This window comes from Macaca nemestrina, chromosome 11 (genome assembly GCF_043159975.1).
Source record: "Macaca nemestrina isolate mMacNem1 chromosome 11, mMacNem.hap1, whole genome shotgun sequence".
NCBI classification, from domain to species: Eukaryota; Metazoa; Chordata; class Mammalia; order Primates; family Cercopithecidae; genus Macaca; species Macaca nemestrina.
The window spans coordinates 41,055,264-41,082,596 of record NC_092135.1 but is presented as its reverse complement, the minus strand read 5'-3'; the positions used below and the strand labels follow the sequence as shown (position 1 = coordinate 41,082,596).

General features: G+C 36.4%; 1 protein-coding gene across 2 annotated transcripts in view; it reads right to left on the bottom strand.

Annotated features, from left to right (window-relative positions):
* LOC105492611 (Rho GTPase activating protein 15) overlaps window positions 1-27,333 on the bottom strand; it is a 628,732-nt gene that overhangs the window by 552,569 nt on the left and 48,830 nt on the right. For both annotated transcript variants that reach the window (XM_011759829.3, XM_011759830.3), the window contains exon 3: window positions 96-164. In XM_011759829.3, coding sequence (XP_011758131.2) covers window positions 96-164 — 69 coding nt within the window. The remainder of the gene's footprint in view (window positions 1-95; window positions 165-27,333) is intronic.

Here is a 27,333-nt window from a genome sequence, read left to right as displayed (position 1 = left end):
AATGAGATAATAACCTATGCTGTTCTAGGTTGCTGAGTTTTGTGGTAATTTATTTTGTATCAGTAGATGAAGAATATAATGACTTAACCACTCACCAACTGTTCCAATGGAGGAATGACATCTTTCAAGATATGCTGTGAATGATTCCTTCTGTGTCGGGATATCTGCAAATATATTGACATTGGATATTACTACATAATTTTTCTTAATAGAGTTTAGTAAGAATACACATAAAAATAACCTATTCAGTGTTATTCAAGCATGTGAATTAAATAGATATAAAATGAGAAGTAAATGTTTTGGACATTGACTAAATTGAATAAAATATGTACTCTAAGATGGCTGGCTGCAACCACATCTCAAACCCAATTCTCTTCTTACCATGTAACCTTGATACCCCTTTCCTTCCAATGTTGGCGTCTGTGTTCTCTCATGTTAACCTGGGCAGAACTTATGCCTGCTTCAATCAAAAAGTACAGCAGAAGTTCCACTCTATGACTTCAAAGATTGGAAAACAAAAATGTCATACATTTTCCTGTGTCCTCTGAGAACCCTCACTCTTGGAAAATATGTTGGAGGAAACCCAAATCAGACCCACAGAGTGAGCACATGGAAAGCCTTATAGGTTTCCGACTGATAGAAAGGCTGAGGTTCCAGCAGAAGGCCAGCATCAACCACCAAGCTTGTGAGTATAAAGAAGTCCTCTACCCTTCACAGGCTCTGGTGATCATCATTCTATTCCCTGTCTCTATGATATCAATTGCTTTATAGCTCTCCCAAATGAGTGAGAACATGTGAAGTAAGAAATGACAAATGCTCAGGTTAATGAATACCCCAATTATCCTGATTTGATTATTACATATTGTAGACCCGTGTTAAAACATCACACTACTCTATACATATATATACCCAATATGTACCCCTAATAATTAAAAAATAGAACATTAAATTTAAAAAGAGCCTTAGCCTGGGCAACATAGTGAGACTCTAACTCTACAAAAAAAAAATTTTTTTTTTAATTAGCTAGCATGATGGCACACACCTATAGTCAGTCCCTAGCTACCACAGTGGCTCAAGTGGGAGAATCACTTGAGCCAGGATTTCGAGGCTGCAGTAAGTTATGATCAATACAACTGCACTCCAGCCTGGGCAACAGAGTGAGATCCCACTCTAAAAAATAAAATAAAATAAAATAAAATAAAATAAAATAAAATAAAATAAAATAAAGAACTCCCGGTGATTGCCTTTTGGCCGTTGAGTTTCCCCCAACGTTCAAACTTCCCCGAAGAGACCTCAAATATATTGTCGGGTAGAAACAAGCTATTCCTGCTGTGCTTCATCTGAATTTTTGGCCAGACTCTAAGCATGATAAAAACATTGTTTCACACCTCTATGTTTCAAGGTGATTTGTAACTAGGACAAAATATTTCATGTTGAAATGTTTTTTGTTGATGATGTGAGCTCAGCTTTTTCAGAATCAACGTTCTATTAAGTATCATGTCTTCTATTGTTAACCAGATGTGTTTAAATACTCAAAAATCACTTTATGTGCTTTTGAAACAAATTAAAAGAAATCTCAATGTTCTTTCCCCTGAAGAAGCATGATAGACAGATTCTACAATGAAACAAAAAGAGAAAGATAATTTATAATCAAATCTTATACTATTTTATAATTTAATCAGAAGCTCTCATTAATACTGTTTCATATTTACATGGAGAGAGAGAGAAGGAAGGAAGAAGGGGCATGAGGAGGATGAGAAAGAGAGAGAGAAAGAGGGAGAGAGGGCAGTGTAAGAAATTAAAGAAATAAAGCAGGCCTAAGTACTATGTCTAGGAAAGCACTTTATTGTTTTTGGTTCTGGTTACTGGCACATGCAACTGACTGAAGGAATTAGATCAATGTCTATGAAGATTTTGAGAGAATTGTTTTACCAAAAAAATAAAAATAAATCAGAATCCTGGCCTAAAAACTCCATGACTCTATACAACCCTGGGGCCCCACATTTGCTCTATGAAAACTGGGTTATGAAGAAAGTAAAAATCTAAGGAGATAATTCTCCCCAGTGTTTGCTTCACAGGTGGCCTATGGGAGATAATTGAGAAGGAAGAGACTTCAGAAAGCAGGCCAGAAACCCTGGAGAACAGTGGCCATGGGGAATTTCAGAAAGGAGAGCCGGGGACTGTCTCAACTTCCGGGGAAGTTGTCTCACAGAGCCTGACCAGTAGGATTTAATTATTGTTTTGATCCAGTGACTGTTGGCTGTTTACCTATTTTTTCTCTTACAAATGAGAAAGGTTTTTGTTTATTTGTTTTTCCCAGGTACCAAGTTGTTGCTCCATTGTTGTCTATTTGATGCAGTGGGGAAAGTGGGAGAGAGAACTTATATCTCAAGCTCTAAATCACTTATCTGTGCTGTCTCCCCACTCCTCCCACAAAACCTGGACTTTATGGAGAGAGCTGTTTATCACTAGAGATTCTGAAACTTGAGTTTGATGCTGTAACTGGATGGGACTTTAGGCTGTGTCCTTTGGGGAGGTAGATGGATGGATTGCTAAGTGTTGCAAAACAGGTGTAAATGGCTATATGGTGAAGGGGAGGGAGGGCTGAACGGCTGGCTGTTCACCAAAATTTCATCCTCTTTTCTAGATGCTACATTTCGCAGCCTGCCTTGCAGTTTGGAGTGGCCATGTGACTAGTTCAGACCAATGGATGTGAGCAGAAACAATGCCAGCCACTCCCTGGCTAAGGCTATTAACCAGCGAGTGTTTCCCCTCCATGTCCTCTCTGTCCTCATACCCTGGCTGGGAAAACAATGAACAAGGCCCTATGGAGGGATGAAGATGCAAGATGGAAGAAGTTTGGACTCTGAATCACCATGTGGGGAAAACCATACATAGGCTAGTAAAACTCACTTTGTTTTCTTTAGTAAATTTTTATTGTGGAATAATTTTGTATTTAAGAGAAAAGTTGCAGAGGGAGTTCCTGAAGAAAACTTTCATTTAACTGTTACATAAGTGAGAATAAGCCTTCTATTTTTTGGAACTTTCATCTATTTTAGAGGATTTTACAGCTGCTAGCATTACCTTAAATATGTTACCCATAATTGATGCTCAATTAACATCTAAATGAAAGGTCTTATGCATAAGGAAACTGAGGGCATAAGGAAACTTAGTTAATGGGAGTGATCCTAGAAACCCAAAATTCACACTTATTAATTATCCACTGATACTTCAACTTCTTCTCAGGAGTGGAAGAATATATGCATTTGGTATCTAAACCTCTTTAAAAACAGAAATTTATTTTATCTTGCTATACATTTAGAATGTACTACTCTTAATTACTACTCATTATACTAAGATTTATACTCTCCACTGAAAATTTCGTACATATGTCGTATATTTAACTTTCAAGAGTGGAAGAGTTCCAAGATGGAAGGAGTTTTTTTGTTCTATTTCCTTAAAACCCAGCTAGATTTCCAGTCTTAGGGCAAAAGTAATTCTCCTGGAAAGTAAAGAACCTCAAGTTTTAAGTGTTAGAGAAGTAGCAAGTAAATGTCTCCACAACATTGATGAGTGGGCACTTGGCCTTTAACTATGTCAGTTGGACCATTTATTCTATGGCTAACTCCATGCCCTCTTTCATCTGACCACTACTAAATTCTTATGGGCTCTAAATATTGTCTCTAAATATTCCCCTCCACTCACCTATAGAAAGCTTTTGTTTAAGGTAATGTTTGGAAATGTGTGGTGTACGTATTATTAGGGGCATGAGAGATTATTTTAACTGATGAGTGCTTTCATTGTAATGATTTATAAAACCCTAAGGTTTCATAGAAAAATGTATCACACCAAAATCACTTACTAGTGATATGAATATATTTTATTTTAAAATAAAGCTATTTAAGTTTAAATAATATAGTTAAATAAGTAATTTATGGTATGAAATATGGAAAAAACTCACAAACATAGTAAGTGAATGACTACAGTTTGGGAAACAAGTTTAAATCAGAAGACCCAAAATAGAAACTGAACACATACTTATTTCACCTTTGAAGGGGCCTGTTGAGTCCATGGTACAAATAAGAATGCAAATTGAGAAATGTATACAAAGATGATATTGTATGCTAACATTTATTGAGTACTTATTTTCTGCCAGGCATGGTTCTATATGTTTTGCATTTATTAGCATGTTTAATTCTCACCCAAACCTGAAAAGGTTAATAATACTAACCATTTTTATAAGTATCGAAGTAAATACAGTTTAAGTAACTTTGAAAATCCATAGCTAATGAAAGGCATAGGTAGTATTTTAACTCAGATCTAAGAATAAGCTCAACTATGACACTTTATTGTTTCTCCAGCAATATACGTGTGTGTGTGTGTGTGTGTGTGTGTGTGTGTGTGTATAAGCAGTCACTAAATTCTTGGGGATCTTCAAAGTTGAGACCCTCCCTGTGCATAAAAGGCTATTTCTAAGGTAGAAATTTAGAGTCAGACTTATAAATTTGTACACATTTATACAGGATGCTAGAAATCAGGTTTCAAATCTGTTATGAATCATCTTAATACTCCTTTAGGGAAAATAATATTGCTGATCATTCCTAAATCAATAAACTAGCCAATCTATCATCTTCAACCAGGTTATGAAGATGTTGAAAAAAGAGAGCTTTCATCACCTGTCTTTGCTTTAATGTTGTTCTCAGTAAAGCATTAGGCCAAGAAATATGTGATCCCTCCAAATCAGATTATGTTGACTGAGACTTATGATTTAGGAAATTCTGGATCCAAAATGGCTTAATTGGTTTGCATGGATATCAGGAAAAATTAGGATATTTCAGGTTGTCTTTACATAATATACTTAATTGAAATAATAATTATAAAGAAAACTTGGGTCAACCAAAATCTCATCAAGTAAGTTTGAAGGGAAAAAAGTCTCTCCTAAGCCATAGTACAAATAACAGAAAATGTTATAGTACTTATATAGATATTGATTAATAGCTTATTATTATCTGATAATTTTATAGTTATTATGGGACACACTCTTGACAAATATTCAGCTTGAAACATTAGATGTCCTTATGAACCATTTATTTCTATCCAGAAAACATTTCACATTTAGTACATCCATATGTCAGTAATTTCTAATAGTAGGTGATCAAAATATACTTGCTTGTGTTATAAAATCTCTACTACCAGTACTGCAGAGAGAATTTCATTTAAACAGTAAAGTCTTCCTCAACAATCTCAGAACTTTTTAAATGTATCTGATATCAAACCCCTACATTTTATTCTTCAAGTTGCTTAGATTAAGTTTCAGAATGCAGACAAAGGAGGGTTCCAACATTTGGTCTTCAATCCTTTTCACTTTTGCTAGAATTGTTCATTAATTATTAAATTTTGAAAACTTGAATAGAAGAATAATATTAGCAGTAGCTTGATACAACTTTATTTCAATAAATTATTTTCTCTCAAAAACAGAAGCATTTCTGTAAAGCTTCTGAGAAGTTTTAATATATTATTTTTATGCGAGTCTCTTTTATTTTGTTTCCAAGTGTTTTTATATAGTATATAGGTCCCCCCTCTAAACAGAAGAGAACATGTATATATGTCTATTACATAATTAAATGTTCGCAGCCTCATTTATTTTGCTAGTACTTGCATTTATAAATGATGGAATGTTGGTTTCAATATCATGCTAAAATTCCCATTTGAAAAATTTTGTGAATTTCTACCTCTTGACTTACTTGCAATATTTTATAAAAAGAGAAGGGGCCCTGACAATTCTGTTTCTCTGATCTGTTTATTAAGAGTTTCATTCAAGATGGCATAACTATGTCTTAAATTATTTTTATTACAATATTCTGCATATTAAGCAACTGAGTTTTCCTAATAAATGTTTAAACTGATGGTAACCCTTCTTTTGGGGAGAAAAAAAAGTCCGACCTTATCTTTTACTGCGTGTGGGCAATCATGTTTTCAATGGCGCTATTTCCTATTGAATTATCACGTCCTGCAAATAGGAATGATTTGTAACTACCATTGAAAAAACTTGAAATATAAATTTCTTCTGACTTGGATTATTTTGAACCTAGTATTACTGAAAATCTGTGTTTTTCCTTATTTATCACCACCCACCACACTCTCCCTTTCTACTTCTGTTCTTCCCCTCCCCAGGTACTTAGCTTTCTAATTGTGCAAAGCAAAATGGAAAAAGATAGTATTCTGAATATATAATGCCTATTTTCCTTCAAATTCCTCTTTGTTCTTATCAGGATATAGATCATAATTAAGTTTTTCAGATATCTTTTTCTCCAAAAAGAGGAATTAAAAAGTCAGTTTTTCAAAGTGTCGTCATTTTTTCTTCCATTCCTTTTTCATTTTTATCTATTTAAAGGATATGAAACTGATGGGTGGGATTAGTATGTGATATATTACATACTGTAAAAATAACAGAATTTGGGCATATTATTTTCCTTGTGTAGGAGGGTCTACTATGAAAGTTATACATAAACATGAAACATTCCACATAGCTCTGATTTTAAATAGATTACCATTTTTGATGAAAGTTTATATCTTGTGGCTTAGAATTGAAATAAAATCACTTGAAGAAAAGCATTAGTTTGTTCCAACATTTTCACAGACATATACGTTTCTGAGGCGTACCTCCCATTAGCAACGTCCCTGGATACTTGGATGAAAAGCAGAAATAAATCTGTGGTTAAGTTTAGTTTTTATCTTTACAGCTTCTCAAAAGTTTTTTTGGTGTATCCCAATTCTTACATTCAAATCTTCATTTGTTTTGCCAAATTCTATTTCTTAAAGCTATTACAATCAGAAATTAAGGAAAGTTAGTGAAGCTTTTTTTTTTTCTTTACAGTTAATCTTCTAATTTTAACTATTTGTGAACACATGTAAAATTTATCCATGTCCCACAATTATTCTAACACTATCTAAATGCATCTTTTCATAATCCTAATGGGAGCAAATATCATAAACCAAAAAAGACCCAATTTTTCTGTTTTGTTCCTTATTAATGTATGATAAGTAAATTGTTTCACATTTCCACTTTCCTCCATCTGCCCACAATATCATTCAATTGCCATAGTGGACTTTCAGAAACAAATGTTCTCTCTTTTTTTGGGGGGGAGGGGGGCTCTTCCCTAAGCCTCTTTTGATTGAATGTTATTGTCAGTCAGAAATCTGACACTCTCTTGTTTTCTTTTTTATCCCCTGCACAAAATGAAAGGAAATGATTCAAAAACCTTCTTGAGGACAAATAAAAGTTTATCAGCTTTTAAAAAATGTGTGGATTTTTTTTTTTTTGGTAAACATCTGCATCACCTGCAGTACCCACCAGCCTCTCACTTCTGGGGTAAGTCTAGCTGAGTTAAAGTCAGCTTCAACCACATTTTCCTATATCCCAGATAGCCAACGGGAAGGGTTTGCTAAAATTATTCTAACTCCTTAATATTCTTTCTCTGCTTTATTTAGTCCAAAACACATGTGTTCCACAAAGAAAATCAAACTGCCTCGTGACCTTACTATTTAAATAAAAATTATAGATAATACACACATTTTCTTGCTTATTACTGAATACCATTCCCTTTAGCTTTCCCCTATCTTTTTTTGTATATTTTCACTAGATTGTTTCTCTCTAACAGTTTTCTCAGACTGACAGGGGTCATTCATATGGAACCTGGACATACCACAATTTTAGCCTTCAAATCGGCTTTTAAGGTAAGAAGCACCAGAGCCAAGAAACTCAGAGATGCCTGGATAATGTAATTTTCTTGATTTTTCTCTGTAGAATCACTTATTTTTTAGTCATGAATTTCTAAATTGATACAATGAGAAACTCAGGGCCAACATAGACATACAAACATTTTATTCTACTCATAGTATTACTAATGGTATTAGATCTAAGACATTATATAATTCATCAAAGCCAAAGCTATAGTTCCTGCCATTAGCAGATAAAATTACTTATTCATCTCTTTCACCCCCAATAATATAAGCACTTATTCTCTTGATATAAACAAAATGAAATAGTTTAGGGAGTAGATTAAGAAAATGTAGTTGGGTAATCTTGAACCAAACTGACATTGTCTCCACAACTCAAGTCATATGTTATATTTAAAATAAAAGATTTAAGACAACAGAAAACAATACCAAGAACTACCTCACAAATACCTCATAAGAAAACAACATAGAAAATAATTAAGGATCTGAATGCTAAAATTATCTACCTATTCCTAACCAAATAAAACAAATCATTGTCAAATCACCATTGGCTATGTTTGAAAGAAACAATTTCTATCTAATTTAATGATGTTTAACTGTCCGGAAATTCTTAACAAATTAGAATCAGGCTTTATTTTCAGTCTCAAATAAAAATGTTTCTTTCATTGCCCAGAAAGGCTTTGGTTGAAATAGGAAGTTTACATCTTACTTCTTCAAGTGTATGTTCCATCACTGAAGAAGAAATTCTCTTTTATGAAAGCTCTGATCCACAATATATCTAATTTAATCCATGATATGTCAAGTTTGACAAAGATATCTACCCACAGTCAGCTGTCAGTAGTCCACTGATACCTTTCTTCAAACATCACTATTTCTTAATGCAAAGGTGGAAAAGTGTTAACTCACTGAAAATGGTCTGCCTGTGTTGGAAGGTCACTTCTAACAGTATTGTGGGAAGCCAAGCTTTGAACAATTATAACATTCTTTCAAGAATGCACAGGTTCTCAGTCAAAGATTTAAAATAAGCATATTGAATGTCCTCAGTATCTTTAGTCAATAGCAAATAACTGTATCCTCCCAGTTTCCTTTCTTCACTTATTCTTTGAGGTTTTCAGAGACCCTAAACTCACCTTCTGCTGCCGAAAAAGCAGATTTCATTCTGAAGGTTAATCCAACTCAGCAGGATTGAAGGATGGCACTTTTCCTTGGTCGTAAGTATGTTGGCTCAGGCCAGACAGCTGTTAGGACATTCTCCTCTGGGAATCGTGCCCTCAACACCCACCGTTGATGCACATACATGGTCTACTGGCTGCCGACTTCCATGCCCATCTGCTCAAATGGCATGGTGCCCACTCACAAGTTGGCTGGATTCTTGCCCTTAGTGTGTAGGTGCCAGGCAATGATGGGTTTAGATGGGCAGCCTGCATAATACTACAAGTGACAATTTTTTTTTCTTTTTTTCTCTGTACAATATCTGTCCTCTGTGTTTCCCTGAAAGAGAAACTTGTGTTTCTCCACCTTCGATTATACCTGTGGACACATGTGGCCTTGTACGGTAATGTCCAAATGTATCCAACCTGCCACCAACAGTAAGATGAAAGGGAAGAATTCACAGAGCCCCACATGACAAGTGCTAACACTGAAATGGGTTGGATTGTGAAAATCCTGACCACCTGGAGTCTGTCAGAAGATATTTACCATGGGTGTAAGTATAGCAGACCTCTCATAGATAGCAGTGGCATCAGGAAGCAGCTTAAGTTACAGCACTTTTGTCTGTTGCAGTTCCAGCACAAATCATTTGCCTTGCATTGAAAAGGCACATACAACAGCAAGGGAAATAAATCAAGCAAAAAGAACAAGCTTAATGGGAGCACAATTTATATGTTCAATGAGGGCAAGGGTGCAAGCTATGATATTCAGACCTTAGAAATAACCCTGACTGGAGGTCTTAATGGAAAGAAAAAGAAACAGAAATAGCATCTCTCTTTCTAATCTACAGCAAACCCATGGAGAGGAATAGATTGGCATAGGAGGTTGTGACTTTAATGATCCAAAGCATATGAATGCTTGTTAGCAGACAGCAGACAGACATAAGTAAGAACAACAGTAATGGCTGCATCTGCAGCCTGGCCTATGGCACTAAACCCAATCAGGCAGTATTGGAGAGCTGTGCCGGAAGGTATGTTAAAGCCATGCTTTCCTTGTGTGTTTATTTAAGGGTGATTGAATTCAGGGTGTTGTCAGTCTGCCTTGGAGAATGGTTATCCAATGTGTAGGCATGATCTTTCTCTCTGAATATGCTCTGTTGAGTCAGTTAGTTATGTGTGACTACTTGATCTGTCCTAGTCTTTATACAGTGCCAACATTCTCCAGTCCAAGTTCCAAAGGAACAGGGCCTAAAAACTTTTGGCTCCAGAATCAAATTAGGCTTCTCTGCCTCCCTAGCCAGAAGTGCATAAATACCCAATGGCCAAAACCAAAGAATTTGACATTGTGGAATGAATAGAGCTGTCATATACCACTAAAGTGTAGAAATATCTACTGTTTGAAGTCAAGACTAGTTCAACATCTTCAGTAATCAGAACAGACTTCTCTGGACACCTTTATGGGTTAGTCTGGCTTTTGATTGGAAATGTTTCTGGCAAGCTGCTGATTCCAGATATCAGAAATGTAAGAACATACGGTTTAAAAGAGAAAGTCTGCCGTTTTTTTCTGTCAAAAAAATTCTTCAAGGCAGCACATTTTTATAAAAGATGGGTCCTTCATTTATCTCCAGGTTAGCACCACTTACTTAGATGTATTCTAAAAGAGAACTAGTCAAAGAAGAGGTAAATCAGTATAGTTGAAAAAATATTATTTGAAGCTAAATTGGGAGTTAGCTCAGGAGTTTCTGGTGAAAATAGAAAAAAGAATGAGTAGATTGATCTAAAATTCATTAATCTGATCACTGTGGTATGATTTAGCTATCAAAGTTCCCTGATAAATCATTTCTCTCACAACTTGTCACATCCCAAGGTTATAACAGTAAGAATCACATAAAACTAATTTCTTGAAAACGAAGAAAAGCAGATGTCCTTCAAGGGACTCTTGAGGGCAAGGGGCATGTTTTATTCATCTTTAAATCTGCAATACTTAGCATAGTGTATAACACCATATTGGAATTGGCCTTTCAACTTTTATATTGTACCTCTTTATATATGTGACCTATTATTTATTTGAATTCACCACAAACCTCAATAGCTTTACCTTAAGATACCTTGTTAGAAACATATTCATCATTCTTTTTAAAATATGAACCAAGTCAGTTGCAAGCCTTTTCCAGGTGGACTTCCATAATTTCTCTTAGGAGCTTTGACATCTACTCTTACTGAAATAAGATTGAATCTTCAAAATGACCCCCCACAATGAGTCTTTAATTGAAATAACTGATCCTAGTTTGGATACTAGTTCCTTGACCTGTGTAGCATATATAATACTTGGAGCTTAGGTTCCTCTTCTAAAGAAAAATACCTGACCTTTTGATTGGAAATAATAATACAGATAGGTGGGCCCGTGCGGTGGCTCACTCCTGTAATCCCAGCACTTTGGGAGGCCCAGGCGGGTGGATCATGAGGTCAAAAGATGGAGACCACCCTGGCCAACATGGTGGAACCCCGTCTCTACTAAAAATACAAAAATCAGCTGGGCGTGGTGACGTGCACCTGTAGTCCCAGCTACTTGGGAGGCTGACGCAGGAGAATCGCCTGAACCCGGGAGGCAGAGGTTGCTGTGAGCTGAGATCACACCACTGCACTCCAGCCTGGTGACAAGAGCGAGACTCCATCTCAAAAAAATGTATATATTTATAGATAGATAAACAGATAGATAGATAGATAGATAGATAGATAGATAGATAGACAGACAGATAGATAGATAGATAGATACAGATATTAATATAGTTATAGATACATGTCTGCTTCTAATAGAATTATACTTATGTGTATAATTGTTTCAGAGTGTCTTATATTCTATTATCATTTATCCTCTGAATGAATTATTTAACCTCTTGGTACTTCTATTTTATCAAAATATGACATGGTATAGTACTTATACCTCATAGGATTGCAAAAGAAATTTAAAAATTAATACATATATACCTTAGAGCACCTGGTAAGCCTTCATAATTATGATCTTCCCTATACGAACTGTATTATTTGTCTTTCAGCTGATATTCCAGTAAATGGGTAAACACATTCTAGTAAATTGATAATTATCATTAAACTAATATATTTATGAAATTCTTTCATGCTTCTATAAACTCTTTTGAAATGATTTATTTCTTGCCTTGAAAAGAAATTCTAACCATTTTCTTCTAAGACATTTGAAAGCATTTTATTAGAAAAACCTTCAAACACACAAGGAGATGGGAGTATACAGGGCATGTTCACCAGGAGGTAGGAATCTTAAGATCATCTTCAAATTCTGCCTATCCCAATCTCACCTCTGACTTTCAATAATTTGCCTCACACAAACTATATCTTTCCCTCCCATGATTCCCGAGTCTTGTCCTGTTCTAGCATCAGCCTAATGTCCAAACTCTCATTATCTAAATCTGAATCTTATTATCTCACCAACTGAAAGACCAAAATCTACTCCTCTACATCACCTAAATTCAGCATTGAAGGAAGTTGAGCTAGACTGAGATCAGCTATTAAGTAACAGGTGGGATTCAAACACAGGTTATTTTGTTCTAGAGCCAACAGTGTTTAACAAGTACCATGTTCCATCAGTGCTATGAGGTAGTTATGATCATTGCCTCCGTTGCATCAATGATGACTCTAAGGCAAGTGGGAAAATATTGCAAAGTTTGTAGGAGTCAGAGTCTATTGGTTAGCCCAGATTCATCTGATTAAAAACCTCATGCATTCTGTCCCCAAAGCTTTCAAATGCTGTACCTACTGCCTCTCAAAGTGGATATTCAACAAATACCTGTTAGCTCACTATCCTTTACATTGTATTGTTCGCAGATTAAGATATGGAATAATATTTATGACACTTTTACTCTGTTATTTTACATAGAATCAAGTGCCTATTTTCTATTTTAATCATGTTCAGATAAGGTTTTTTAAATAACCATTTAGAACATTATCTAAGGTGAAATAATGATAGCAATACTTCGGAAATCAGGGAGATGAGTAGACTAAAGGTTTGTGTTTACCACTCTATCCATTCAAAAGTAGTTACGAATTTTTATTTGTTGAATCCTGAAACTGGAAAACAATGTTCAGTTTTGATCTGTTATAGATATTACATTAGCTGAGGTAAAGATGTTAGGATAGATTTTTAGTTGAAAGTTGTGCATTGATCATCTATCTTAATCTCCCCTACCTATTGAAATCCTACTGATATCACAGTAAAATAATCAAAATGTGTTATGTTTACAAACTCATAGAGAATGTGAATGTGAACAAAAGAGAATAATGTGTCTCAGAAATTTTTGGAAGATAGAAGGCATATGAAAGCATTGTAATGACTTTGTAAAATGAAGTTAGAACCTGTCTTTGCAGTTGTGAGGATGAAGGTATTAATGACAAAGAAGTTAACAAATTTGCCTTTCGCTACAGAATATCCAAGAGGTTGATCACTTAGTAGTGCCTGGTACCTTGGAAGATATGGTCAAGACTGCCTACATCATTCAGAAAGGCTAGACTCCCAGGCTTACTCACCCATTGCAAATAGTCAGGTGATAGCTCCCAGACCTTCATGAGACAAGATTAAACAAGGAAGCTTCTAGAGTCTAGACTCAAAGTCACTTGACATTGCAGAGGGAAGAGGTGAGTGTGAGACTGCAAACTAGGGGATTAAAATCTACCTCATTAGCAAGAAGACTTTTAGTCCCCATCCTCAGTCAACCTCCCAGATTCATCAGAGGCAAAAATATATCCCTTCATCTGGAAATTTGGAGGAGTCTTCTCTAGCAGAAGTGAATGGCTCCCAGGTCCTGCAGACACTAAAATTTGGATATCGCCAATGAAAAGTCAGCTTAATCATGTGATTGATTTAGAGAAGACTGTCAGTCAAGAAGTCCAGTGCCCTGGCTCCTAACACAAGGAAATTTTAACCAGCATTTTAAATGCTTCTTTTAAAAATGCGAATAGGCAGGTATAAGTTATTATACATTAACTACTTACTAACTTACAACTAATAATTAAGGAAATATTTATTGTATGAATAATAGCATTGAATAATATGTGCAATGCACTGTTTCAAGTGCTGAATAAAACACCCTCTGCTCTCATGAAGCTTACAGTCTTTAGAAAAAGTTGTGAAATGAAATAAGAATATAAAAATAAGCAAACACAGAAAGAAACCCAAAGTAAGCAGAAATATTACAAGAAACAGATGGAAAGAAACAAACAAAAACTATTAGCACTATAATTGGGATAAGAAAACATATAGGGTTCATAAAAACAGAAATAATAATAAATGAGAGTGGCATTAGGAAAGTAAAAATATAAATATATTTTTTAAATCAAGTAAATTTCTGGAGGAAAAAGTAAGTGACCCAAAAATATCAGGAAAAGCTAAGACATGAGGAGAAAGAAAAGATCAAAGCCGGGCACGGTAGCTCATGCCTGTAATCCCGGCACTTTGGGAGGCTGAGGTGGGTGGATCACTTGAGGTCAGGAGTTCGAGACCAGCCTGGCCAACATGGTGAAACCCCGTCCTAACTAAACATACAAAAATTAGCTGGGTGTGGTGGCCTGTGTCTGTAATCCCAGCTATTTGGAAGGCTGAGGCAGGAGAGTCGCTTGAACCTGGGAGGCAGAGGTTGCAATGAGGAATGAGACTCCGTCTCCAAAAAAAAAAAAAAAAAAAAAAAAAAAAAAAAAAGAGGGAGAGAGAGAAAAGAAAGAAAAGATCAGAGAATAAAGTAGGAAGTTCAACATCTGCCTAGTAGAAAACTCCAAAAGAACAGTTTTTTTTTTAATAGCTGGAAAAAGAATTTAACATGAAGTACAAGAGAATGTCTCCAAACTTTACGATATGAACCTCTGATTGAAAGAGCCCACCAAGTGCACAGTACAATAAGCAAACAAGTAGGACCATATAGTTACAGAACACTGGGACTAAGAAAAGATTGTAAAATCTTCCAAAAATAGTGTATGTGTGAGAGAGAGGAAGGGGGAATAATCACTTACAACAAAAAGTTGGTAATCAAACTCATATTTGACTCTTCTGAAACTGATTGGAGGCTAGAAGAATGCTTTCAAAATCTGAGGAGAAAATATTGTCCACCTATAATTAAATAATTTGTCAAATTATCAGTCAAATGATAGCATTAAGTAGAGACATTTCCTGATATGGAAGGACTAAATGTGTTTATTTCCACTATATTCTTGTTTGGAAGCATCTAGGGGAAGTGTTTAGGTAAAAATGAAGGATTTGACCAAGGGAAAAAAAAAAACATTAGAAATAAGGCACAGGGGCTGGGCGCTGAGGCTCATGACTGTAATCCCAGCACTTTGGGAGGCCGATGCGGGTGGATCACAAGGTCAGGGGTTCGAGACCAGACTAGCCAATATTATGAAACCCTGTCTCTACAAAAGATAGAAAAAAAAATTAGCCAGACGTGGTGGCGCACACCTGTAATCCTAGCTACTCAGGAGGCTGAGGCAAGAGAATCGCTTGAACCTGGGAGGCGGTGGTTGCAGTGAACTGAGATCATGCCATTGTGCTCTAGCCTGGGAGACAAATAATAATAATAGTAATAGACAAAAAAAAAAAAAAATAAGGCACAGGAACATAGAAACATGGCAACAAGAAGTTCCATGTTCTGCACTGCATGTTAGGCCAACAGAGCCTTTAGTTCAAGATATATTAAGCAAGAAGATGGAGAACGATGGGAAGAAACTTTTCAAAAAGGAGGCACTACATTATTTAATATTTCAGTGTTTTGCAAAAAAATAGGAATTTGGCAATTTTGTTGATTTTTTGGAAAAAATAGCTATAGTTATGATAAAATATAAGTGAATTTAAAATGAAGGCAATCATTTACTCCATCTAAGAAAATTGAATACGGAGAAATTTATGTTTATATAATTATTGATATAGTTGGAAATATTTAGAAAATAACAATAATGTCAATTAGTAATTGAACTAAAAATTGTAAAAAACTATGATGAAACAATAGAGGGAAGGGAAGAAGCTGTGAGGTGTAAACGAGATATTAAACTATAGTAACCGAAAGCGCATAATGCCTAGAACAGATAAATCAGGGAAAACAGTATATGTGTAATATTTAAAAATAAAAGGTTAATACAAAAAAGCAGCAACAAAAATCAAAGCTGTTGAAGGCAGTTGCCTCTCGGAAGGGAAACTGATGAATAGGCAGGTAGAAAAGTCAGAGAAATGCTATGTTGAATCAAAAGCTTTCTAGACTAATGTCTTAACTTCATGTATAACTTCCATAAACATAAATATTGATTACAATGTAATGTATCATTTTAAAAAGAAACTTTTTTTCCAAAAGGTTGAAAGAAAGAGAAAGGGACCAGGCTATTCTCACACCTAATTGAATAAATGAGAGCTCTCACCCATTAATTTACATCGTGAAAAGTCCCACTTCCCTATCAGATCCTTCAATGTAAGTAGAATACAAAAAAATTGTAAGTATGTTTCAGCAGAGAATAACTTTTTGCAAAATTACAATGGTAGAAACTAGTAGATTCAAAGATTGCATGCACCACTCATCTTCGTGGCTTAGGGCAAGGCGTTTAATGTCTCTGTGTCTCAGTCTCCTCATCTACAAGGTGGAGACAAAAATAGCTTCTATTTCCTAGAGTTGCGGGGCAATCACATGGATTAATATTTCTGAAGTGACTTCAAGGGCAAACAGTGTGTAATAAGTGCTCAATTGATGTTAGCTAGTATTATCATCAAAAGAACCCTTGAATTCTTTATCTGAACAATGCCTTTTTAAAGTAGAGGCCATACCCTTCTGATCTCAAGGCTTCAGATTAAAGACTCACTCCCTAATGCACCTTCTAAGGTCTGTAAACAGTCAGGATTAAAGGAAAAGGCGAAGGAATGTGGGGACTCTAGCCCTTCTCTAATTCCCTGTGGCCTTGGCTTCCTCTTGGTCTTTGAAGGCATTTTACACAGACAAATGAGTCTTACCCAAGAAATAGTCAACTAGTGAAGTGCTTACATTTGCTTTAGCACCATATCAGAAAAAACAAAAACAAAACAAAAAAAACCATGCAATTATTTAACCCTATGTTTATCTTTCCGGACACTAAGTGAAAGGAGCTGCAGAATAACCTCTTGGCTGTTATTACTGGACGAGGGGCCACTAGATCCTTGGCTCTAGAAAGTCCATAGAAACATTTTCATATTTCCACTGTTTACAGACATCTACAAAGAAAAGAGAAAGTCATTTCACTGGTCACCTTCTTAACACCACTTCATATTCAAATCAAGGGAAGTTGCCAAAATAGTATTAATTTTTTAAAAATAACTCTCTCACTAATGTTCCCTTTGGAAGACTAAAGAGGGAGTCCAATTCTGAGCCCATTTTTAATCCTCCATTGTGTATAAACCACAAAGCACAAGTTTGCTCATTTGTGCTGTCGGCAAGGGCCATCATTTTTAAATGATCAAAGTGTTTGGGGAGAGATCAGTCACACAGAATAATGATTCCCAAATTGTGGTCCTGGGCATTTAGCGCAGAATCCTCTGTGGCTCATTTTCAGGAAAATGTGAAGGCTGATAAAATATAGGACCAAGTGGGAATGTTTTGAAGATAGACCAACATAGAATGGTCATTATATTGTTCTGGAGACGGGGATTTGAAATCAGTGGCAATTCAAAGATGAGGAATGGAGAACTAAAATCATAGGATATGATCAGGTGCAAAACATACCTAGGAAACAATGATTTTGGTCACATGCATAAAGGACATATTTAATATAAGTAAATTTTGTAATATTAACTCTTTTCCCTCCAAGAACAAGAATTATAAACTCTTAAAACAAAAACTATGTAGCTAAACTTTAAAACGGAAAACTTTTTTTTTTTTTTTGAGATGGAGTCTCGGTCTGTCGCCCAGGCTGGAGTGCAGTGGCGCAATCTTGGCTCACTGCAAGCTCCGCCTCCCAGGTTCACACCATTCTCCTGCCTCAGCCTCCCGAGTAGCGGGGACTACAGGCACCCACCACCTCGCCCGGCTAATTTTTTTGTATTTTTTAGTAGAGACGGGGTTTCACTGTGTTAGCCAGGATGGTCTCGATCTCCTGACCTCGTTATCCGCCCGTCTCAGCCTCCCAAAGTGCTGGGATTACAGGCTTGAGCCACCGCACCCGGCCTAAAACAGAAAGCTTTAACAGAATAACTTTTAAAATAAAATTTTCATAGTGCAAAAGGCAAACATTTTTGCTCTTCATAAGCAGAGATTGTTTAAATAGAGATTCCTAAATTTTAATCATAATCAAAGAAAATGTGATTGTATTCCTATTTCATATTCTCAAATTTATCTGGTAATTTGTGGCTTTACAACTGATTTTATGTCCCTCATCTAGCCACAATGAAAGACATATCCAACTCAGTAGTAATAAGAATAAAAAGTTGAGATTATTTTAGAAATGTTAGCCACAAACTCAGTGCAAGCTTAATGGCAAAGTTATTGAAGGAATGTAATGACTATTTTTTAAGTATCCTTTATAGGAATTTGGTGGTGATTTGTTTTCCCTCTCAAGAAACGATATACATTGTAGAAAGCTCTGGAGAAGTTAATTTGGGGTCTAAAGTTAAAGAAGAAAAGGATTAAGATGGAAGCAGGAAGCACTTGGTGAAACTAATGAATTTGGGAATGGAAAATTTTTAAATACATATTTTGTCACTTTATTCTACAAAACATCATTTAAAATTTCTGCTTAAGAGAAAGCACTTTTACCTGGTTTATGAAGTCTTTCTAATGGTGCTGGTAAAAAATAAATAGATTTCCTATGATAGCAATTAATGATGGGGGTCCATAGTACATGACAAAGGTGAAGTGCATTCTAACCATGAAACAAGGATCTATTGGGAACAAGGATCTGTATTATTTTGACCACCCTCAAACACACTGGAAGGAAACACGCCTGGAAATGACAGCCACTTATATTGCAGTAATTATAGGATTGGGGTAGCACTCCTAGGAGATATTGCAGAATCTTAGAAGAGACTGCGGTTTGAAGGAAGCTCCCATGTGATTATGACCTGGTCCCAGCCCCATCAGAGATTAAAAACCAATCAGAGATTAAAAACCAATCAGAGAACCAAAAGTTTGAAGCAAAGAAAAATACAAGATAAGTTCAAAGTATACGAGCTTCAATCTATGTGTCAATAGTTTAAATCGAGGGGGTCTGCGAAAACTTCAACAGGGGTAAAGTAAATTAAAGAGAAAAAGATTATTTTTCTTTTAAGTAGATACCATATCCATACCATTCTAGTAAATAAATGAGCAGAGCACTTGGTGCATAGCAGGCATGGGATAAATGTTAAACTCAATAGGAAAGTATTAATAAAAATGTTTCATTTTATTTTTCAAAATGTTTTTACATATATTAAACCCATTTTGTGAAGGCAGAAGTAGAATATCATACAGAGGAAATTATGCATTCATTTGGAAAATGAGGAAATTGAGCTACAGTTTAAATGAGTATTTCCTGAGTAATTTCTGTAGGCAAAATACTGTGTTAAGTACTGTGTTGGCTGACCATGGTGGCTCATGCCTGTATTCCCAACACTATGGGAAACCAAGGAGGGAAGATTGATTGAGGTCAGAAATTTGAGACCGGCCTGAGCCACATAGTGAGATCTTTGTCTCTACATAAAAAATAAATAAATAAATAATAATAATAAATGAAAAAAAGCTGGGCATCATGGTGTACCTGTAGTCCTACCTACCAAGGCAAGAAGATTGTTTGAGCCCAGGAGTTCAAGGCTGTGGTGAGCTATAAACACGCCACTGTACTCCAGTCTGGGCAACAGAATGAGACCTTGTCTTAAAACAACAATAACAACAAAAGGACTGTATTAGCCAGGCAGGATAATTTTTAGTTTTTGGTTTTTATCTACCTCCAAAATGTCATTTGATTGACAAAATCAGTCTCTTAAATCAGTATCATTGATTGTTAAATTTATGCTCAAATATATAAAGTAACTAGATATTAGATAACTAGTTATCCAGTCCCATACTAATACACAATGTTTCCTTGAAGCCACTTAAGAAAGAATCTGCTTCCCTTTTACTACGGGACTGTTCCATCCCCAAACATCCAGCAAAGAAATGTGGATAAAGGAATTAGTCCTGCTTTATTGAAATTAAAGTCATCAGAAACAATTCTTAAGTAAGCTAGCTAGATGGCAACACCACTAAATCAGTTCTTTCAGTTTGCTATCCCTCTCTTGACTATGTGGCACTGTCCAGTTTTGTTGAGGTCATATTATACAGTAAGACTTTCGGTTGATGCTAAAGGCACTTGTCCTTCAGACTTTTGCCTCACCAAGAATCTTGCCTTCTCTTCAGTGTATGCGACCCTTCACCCTGTCGAATGCTATTCTTTGCAATTCAGCTCACATGATATACTTCAAAATATAAGCAAGCAGAGCAACAAGCTGCATCAGCGGCTGTGTCATTTCAGGTTACGTGTTTCTGTCTTTTCTTCCTGAGACTTGGGCGGCTGAGAAGCTGACCTCCCCAGTTGAGTCAACTGCCATGGGCTAATAGTCAAAGAGAAAGAATGAGCCCTCAAGAGCAAGGGCAATCACAGCAGAGAAAATCCTGGTTTGCCTAATCTTACATTTCTGTCTTTTACCCTGACATGCCAATTCGATCATTTATAAAGACTGTCTTTTCATGAAGTTCCAACTTTAAACTTCAATTTAAGGACAGTTTCTTTTGGTCAATTTTGCTTCCAGTAAACAAAATTGTAACATGACAGCACTTCACCTTTAGCTTTAAAAAAAAGAAAAGGAAAATATAATCCAAAACAAAGAAATCTCTGGGCAGTTAGAGATTTTTAAAGTGTTTTAGAGTGTCCTATTCTCATACTCAGACTGAAACTGAGGGGCCCTTTCAGCTGTTCTACACTCTTATTCCCCCTTTGTGAGCTCGTATTTCTTATCTTATCCTTTTGAGATACCTTTATATACTTAATCACTTTTATAAGTTATGTTTGTATCAGTACAAAAAAATATAGCCTCTGATGGTACCCACTGATGCTGTTTTCATCTTCCTCATTGACTGTTGTCCCCACTACCCAGAAAAAACATGGCTTACATCTGAAAGACACCTTAAATCTCTATAATTCCAACAATACAGACCTCTTTGACTGATACTAATTAGTCATTGGTCATGAAAAATCAATGTATTTGTTATGAGTAAATTACAATACCTGACAATGCCTCACAGCCAAGCCGACTTTCTCCTACTGTTGCTTATCTGAAGACCAGCTCTTCTAACAGGCTTAGTTTAGCTACAGAACCAGTTAACAGAAGCCAGAATAAAGTCAGATCCCTCTCTTCTACTATCTTGAGAGGAGAGAAATTCAGTGAGCCTCTCAAGCTGCAAAGTCGGTGAGGACCCCACTTTGAATCTTTGCTGCCAGTTAGGCCGAAGTGCTAGGTCAGATGTAAGCATTCTTGTAGCCCTTCCTTGTCTCCTTTACCTGCTTCTAGTACTGGCTTAACCTGTTAAGGCTAATCTTCTATCCCTGGAAGCTGGCCTGTGGTCCCCTGATCCTTCCAGTGATGAGGAATACTTACCCTGACCACTCAGCTGCGTGAAGGGCTTTCTCCCCTGAGGTCCTGCTCATTCTCTTTCCTGGCAGTAGGTTATGTTGTTAGCATCCCTGCTACTTAGTAGATGCCCTGTTACATACAGTCATATCTCTTATTACATAATGCCATCTCACCTAAGTCCTTGTGATCTTTCTGCTGCCAGGCACTTAGTCCAGCTGTTGCACGTGATTGCTTCAAACATCTCTGAGTTTCTTTCACCCTTAAACATTTGCCTTATTAGGCCCAGTCTTCAAAACTGTATTAATTCCCAACCTTCTAAAACCTGAGATTTGCTGGTGAATGACAGCAAGGGTGAGTAAGTAAAGGCCCCTGCAAAGTTCATGGAGCAAAGTTGATCCTGCAATAACTCAATATTCTGTCTCTTCTTTTCCTCCCCACTGCCCGTCTTTCACATATGCACACCCCTTAGGGAAATGTTTTGTGGAGAAGGAAAATATAAGTATAGACACGCTTCACTTTATTGTGCTTCACTTCATTAAGCTTAATTGTGTGTGTTCTGACTGCCTCACCAACTGGCAGTTCCCCTCTCTCTTTCCCTCTGCCTCCATATTCTCTGAGACACCACAGTATTAAAATTAGGCCAATGAATAACCCTACAATGGCCTGTAAGTGCTTAAGTGAAAAGAAGAGTTGTCTATCTCTTACTTAATCCCAGCACTTTGGGAGACTGAGGTAGGTGGATCACCCGAGGTCAGGAGGTTGAGACCAGCCTGGCTAACGTGGCAAAACCCCGTTGCTACTAAAAATACAAAAATTAATTGGGCATGGTGCCAGGTACCTGTAATCCCAGATACTCTGTATCTGGGAGTATCTGAGACAGGAGACTGAGGCAGGAGAATCCCTTGAACTCGGGAGGCAGGGGTTTCAATGAGCCAAGATCACCCCATTGCACTCCAGCCTGGGCAACAGAGGGAGATTCTGTCTCCAAAAAAAAAAAAAAAAAAAAAGCAAAAGCTAGAAATGATTAAGTTTAGTGAGGAAAGCATGTCAAAAGCCACACTAAGCTGAAATCCAGGCTTTATGTGCCAGTTAGCCAAGTTGTAAGTGCAAAGGAAAAGTTCTTGAAGGAAATTAAAAGTGCCCCTCCATTGAACACACGAATGATAAGAGAGTAAAACAAACTTCTTGCTGCTATGAAGAAAGTTTGAGTAGTCTGGATAGAAGATCAAAGCAGCCACAACTTTCCCTTAAGAGCTAACAACTAATCCAGAGCAAGGCCCTAACCTTCTCAGCCTCGAAGGCTGAGAGAGGTGGAAAAACTGCAGAAGAAAAGTCTGAAGGCAGCGAGGTTAGTTCATAAGGTTTAAGGACAGATATCATCTCCATAACGTAAAGGTAAAAGGTGAAGCTGAAAGTGCTGTTGTAGAAGCTGTAGCAAGTTATCTAGAAGATCCAACTAAAATTATTGATGAAGCTAACTACACTAAACAACAGATTTTCAATGTAGATGAAACACCTTTATAGTGGAATGTGTCATCTAGGATTTCCATAGCTCAAGAGGAAAAGTCAATGCCTGATTTCAAAGCTTCAAAGGATAGGCTGATTCTCTAGTTATTAGTGTCTTTAGGTTGAAGCCAATGCTCATTTGCCATTCCAAAAATCCTAAGGCCCTCAAAAATGATACTAAATACACTTTGCGTGTGTTTCATAAATGGAACAACAAAGCCTGGATGACAGCACATCAGTTTACAGCATGACTTAACTGAATATTTTAAGCCAATTTTTGAGACCTACTGCTCAAAAAGAAAAAAAGATTCCTTTCAAAATATTACTACTCATTGACAATGCACCTAGTCACCCAAGAGCTCTGATGGAGAAGTTCAAGGACAATATTTACACGCTTGCTAACATTCATTCTGCAGCTCATGGTTTCAAGTTTTGTTATTTAAGAAATATATTTAAGGCCGGGCATAGTGGCTCATGCCTATAATCCCAGAACTTTGGCAGGCCAAGGCAGGCAGATCATGAAGTCAGAAGATCGAGACCATCCTGGCTAACACAGTGAAACCACATCTCTACTAAAAATACAAAAAATTAGCCAGGCATGGTAGCGGGCACCTGTAATCCCAGCTACTCGGGAGGCTGAGGCAGGAGAATGGCCTGAACCTGGGAGGGGGAGCTTGTAGTTAGCCAAGATCATGCCACTGCACTCCATCCAACCTGGGTGACAGAGCGAGACTCTGTCTCAAAACATAAGAAAGAAAGAAAGAAAGAAAGAAAGAAAGAAAGAAAGAAAGAAAGAAAGAAAGAAAGAAAGAAAGAAAGAAAGAAAGAAAGAAAGAAAGAAAGAAAGAAAGAAAGAAAGAAAGAAAGAAAGAAAGAAAGAAAGAAAGAAAGGAAGGAAGAAAGGAAGAAAGGAAGAAAGGAAGAAAGGAAGAAGTATATTTAATAAGACTATAGCTGCATAGGTAGTGATTCTGCTGATGGATATGGGCAAAGTAATTTGAAAACCTTCTAAAAATGATTTACCATTCTAGATGTCATTAAGAACATTCATGATCCATGAGAGAAGGTCAAAATATCAACATTAACATGAGTTTGGAAGAAGTGGATTCCAATCCTTATGAATGACTTTGAGGGGTTCAGGACTTTAATGCAGAATGTAACTAGATGTGGTAAAAATAACAGGGAAACTAGAATGAGAAGTGGAGCCTGAGGATGTAACTAAATTGCTGTAATCTCATGATAAAATTTTAACAATGAGAAGTTGCTTCTTACAGATGAGTGAAGAATGTATTTGAGATGGAATGTACCCCTAGTGAAGAGGCCGTGAATGTTGTTGGAATGACAAAATTTGGAATATTCCATAAACTCAGTTTATAAAACAGCAGCAGAGTTTGAAAGGATTGCCTCCCATTTTGGAAGAAATTCTACTATAGGTAAAATGCTGACAAACAGCAACAAATGCTACAGAGAAATCTTTCACAAAAGAAAGAGGCAACCAACGTGGTAAACTTTACTGTGGACTTACTTCAAAACATTGTCACAGTCACTTTGTCCTTCAGAAATCACCACGTTGATCAGTCAGCAGCCATCAATATCAAGGCAAGACCTTCCACCAGTAAAAAGAGTATGACTCTTTGGAGGCTCAGATGATTGTTAGCATTTTTTTAGCAATAATATTTCTTTAAATTAAGGTATGCTTTTTTTTTTTTTTTTTTTTTTTTTTTTTTTTGAGACAGTGTCTTACTTTATCTCCCAGGCTGGAGTGCAGTGGTGCAATCATGGCTCACTGCAGCCTCCACCTTCAGGGCTCAAGCAATCTTCCCACCTCAGCCTCCCATGCAGGTAGGACTACAGGCATGCAAAAGCATGCCCGATTAATTTTTTTAAAAAAATTTTTTATAGAGACAGGGTCTCACTACATGGGCAAGGTTGGTCTTGAATTCCGAGGCTCAAGTGATCCTCCTGCTTCAGTCTCCCAAAGTGTTGGTATTACAGGCATGAGCCATCACACTTGGCTCATAATTTTTTTATACAAAATGCTATTGCTCTCTTAATAGACTATAGAATACTATAAACATAACTTTTATTTGTTCTGTGAAATCAAAATTTTTGTATGACTTGCTTTATTGCAATATTTGTTTATTTTGGTAGTCTGGAACCAAACCTACAATGTATCTGAAGTTTGCTTGCACAAATTTTCTTAGACACAGTCGAGCTATGTCTAGATTTTTCTTAAGACATAAAAGGAAGTTGGAGTCTTACAGGCAGGATATAAGGTGGATATTTGTAGCTTTTGAATGCAAGATGACTTGTATGATATAGTGCTCTTTGTTTCAGAGGCTTAGTTTCAAAGCAGAGACAGGCAAATATAGGGACCCTTCCTAGATTTTGTTTGTTTCTTTGTTTAGCTTTGAGACATCAAACATTTGACACTCAGTAAATAGTAGAAGCTGGATTCTGATTTGTAAAGTCTAAGTTAGGTGCAGGAGTCTGTATTTTTAAAAAGCTCTCTAATGATTCTTATCAGCCAAATTAGGTAATCACTGCACTAAAGAAGGGTGATAATTGCTAGGTACCCTGGATAATTGCATGCACCCTAGCACGGTAGCAAATGAGCATTTCTCATTCTAAGTGAGCCTAAAACTTTACCTCTAGGATTTTAGTGTTGCTTCCTAAAGACTCCAAAATCATAGCCAAAGAAAATAAATAGGTGATTCCAGACTGGCAATGAAAAACGGTGCTCAAGTAATTCTACATTGCATTTCTATGTTACAATCTGTATCTAATCTAAAACAATCAAACTCACAATTTATATACCATATTCTTTTTTTTTTTTTTTTTTTTTTTTTTTTTTGAGATGGAGTCTGGCTCTGTCGACCAGGCTGGAGTGCAGTGGCGCAATCTTGGCTCACTGCAAGCCCTGCCTCTCAGGATCACGCCTTTCTCCTACCTCAGCCTCCAGAGCAGCTGAGACTACAGGCGCCCGCCATCACGCCTGGCTATTTTTTCTATTTTTAGTAGAGACAGGGTTTCACCGTGTTAGTGGGGATGGTCTCGAACTCCTGACCTTGTGATCCGCCCGCCTTGGCCTCCCAAAGTGCTGGGATTACAGGCGTGAGCCACCGCGCCCGGCTCAAACTCACAATTTATGAGGCATGTACTATGTACGCTCAGTAGCAGGAAAATTAACACAAAATCAGAAAAATGGGCCTAACACAGTGGCTCATGCCTATAATCCCAGTGCTACGGGAGGCTGAGGTGGGAGGATTGCTTGAGGCCAGGAGTTTGAGACCAGCCAGGGCAACACAGCGAGACACGTCTCTATAAATAATAATAGTAATAAAAAATTTAAAAATTAAAAAAAGAAAAATAGCCAACATTTTGTTTGTAGGTTTATAACAATCCCAAATTAGTAAAATGCACTTAACATACCACTTTTCTTAGCATGAATTCTTCAATATAGACATCATGAACATTTATATGTCACTTTAGAGATTATTTCGCAAATATCAATTTCTATAAGCCTAAGATTTTAATGAGTTCTTTAAAACTGATAACTTCTCACTTTTTATTGCCACCTTAGAATTAAATTAATAAGAAAAATTTCATCCTTCAATGGAGTTCAGGAATGCCTAAAATTGAATACTTTTGTATTTCTCATTGAAAAAATAATAACCAAAATTTTTGAATTTTTTTCTGAAAATAATATATAGTCTCTGCCCTCTAGAAACTTAGAGTTTTGTGGAGGACCTTGACCATTGATAGATAATGATGGTGCAGCATAGTAAATCTTGTAATCCTCCCTGAAGTAGGCTGGCATCTCTTCTGTGCTCAGAAAGCAGAGGCTTCGTTTGCTTTGTTGGATACAGGTTCTCAAACATTTTTCATAGGACTTTACATTCTTAAAAATTTTTTTAATTCCTTAAAGACCTTGTTAATGTGGGTTACAACTATCAACGTTTAGCTTGTTAGAAATTAAATTTGAGTAATTTTAATAACACATATTAAGTAGACACAGTAAATAAACCCATTGCTTATTAACACTAATGGCATATTTTTAATAAAATAACTATTTTCTAAAATAAAGAAAAATTCAGTGACAAGAGAGGAAATGGTTTGTGTTTTTGCAAATGTCTTTAATGTCTGGCTTAAGAGAAGACAGAAGGAAATCTCTTCACTATTGTGATACCACATGTCATGTAGCTTCTGGAAGGCTTCACTGTACACCCGTATAAAAATTAGCATTAAAAAAACAAATCATATGTTTGAATTATTATGAAAATATATTTGACCTCTTGGACCCCCTGAAAGGATGAGGAACCC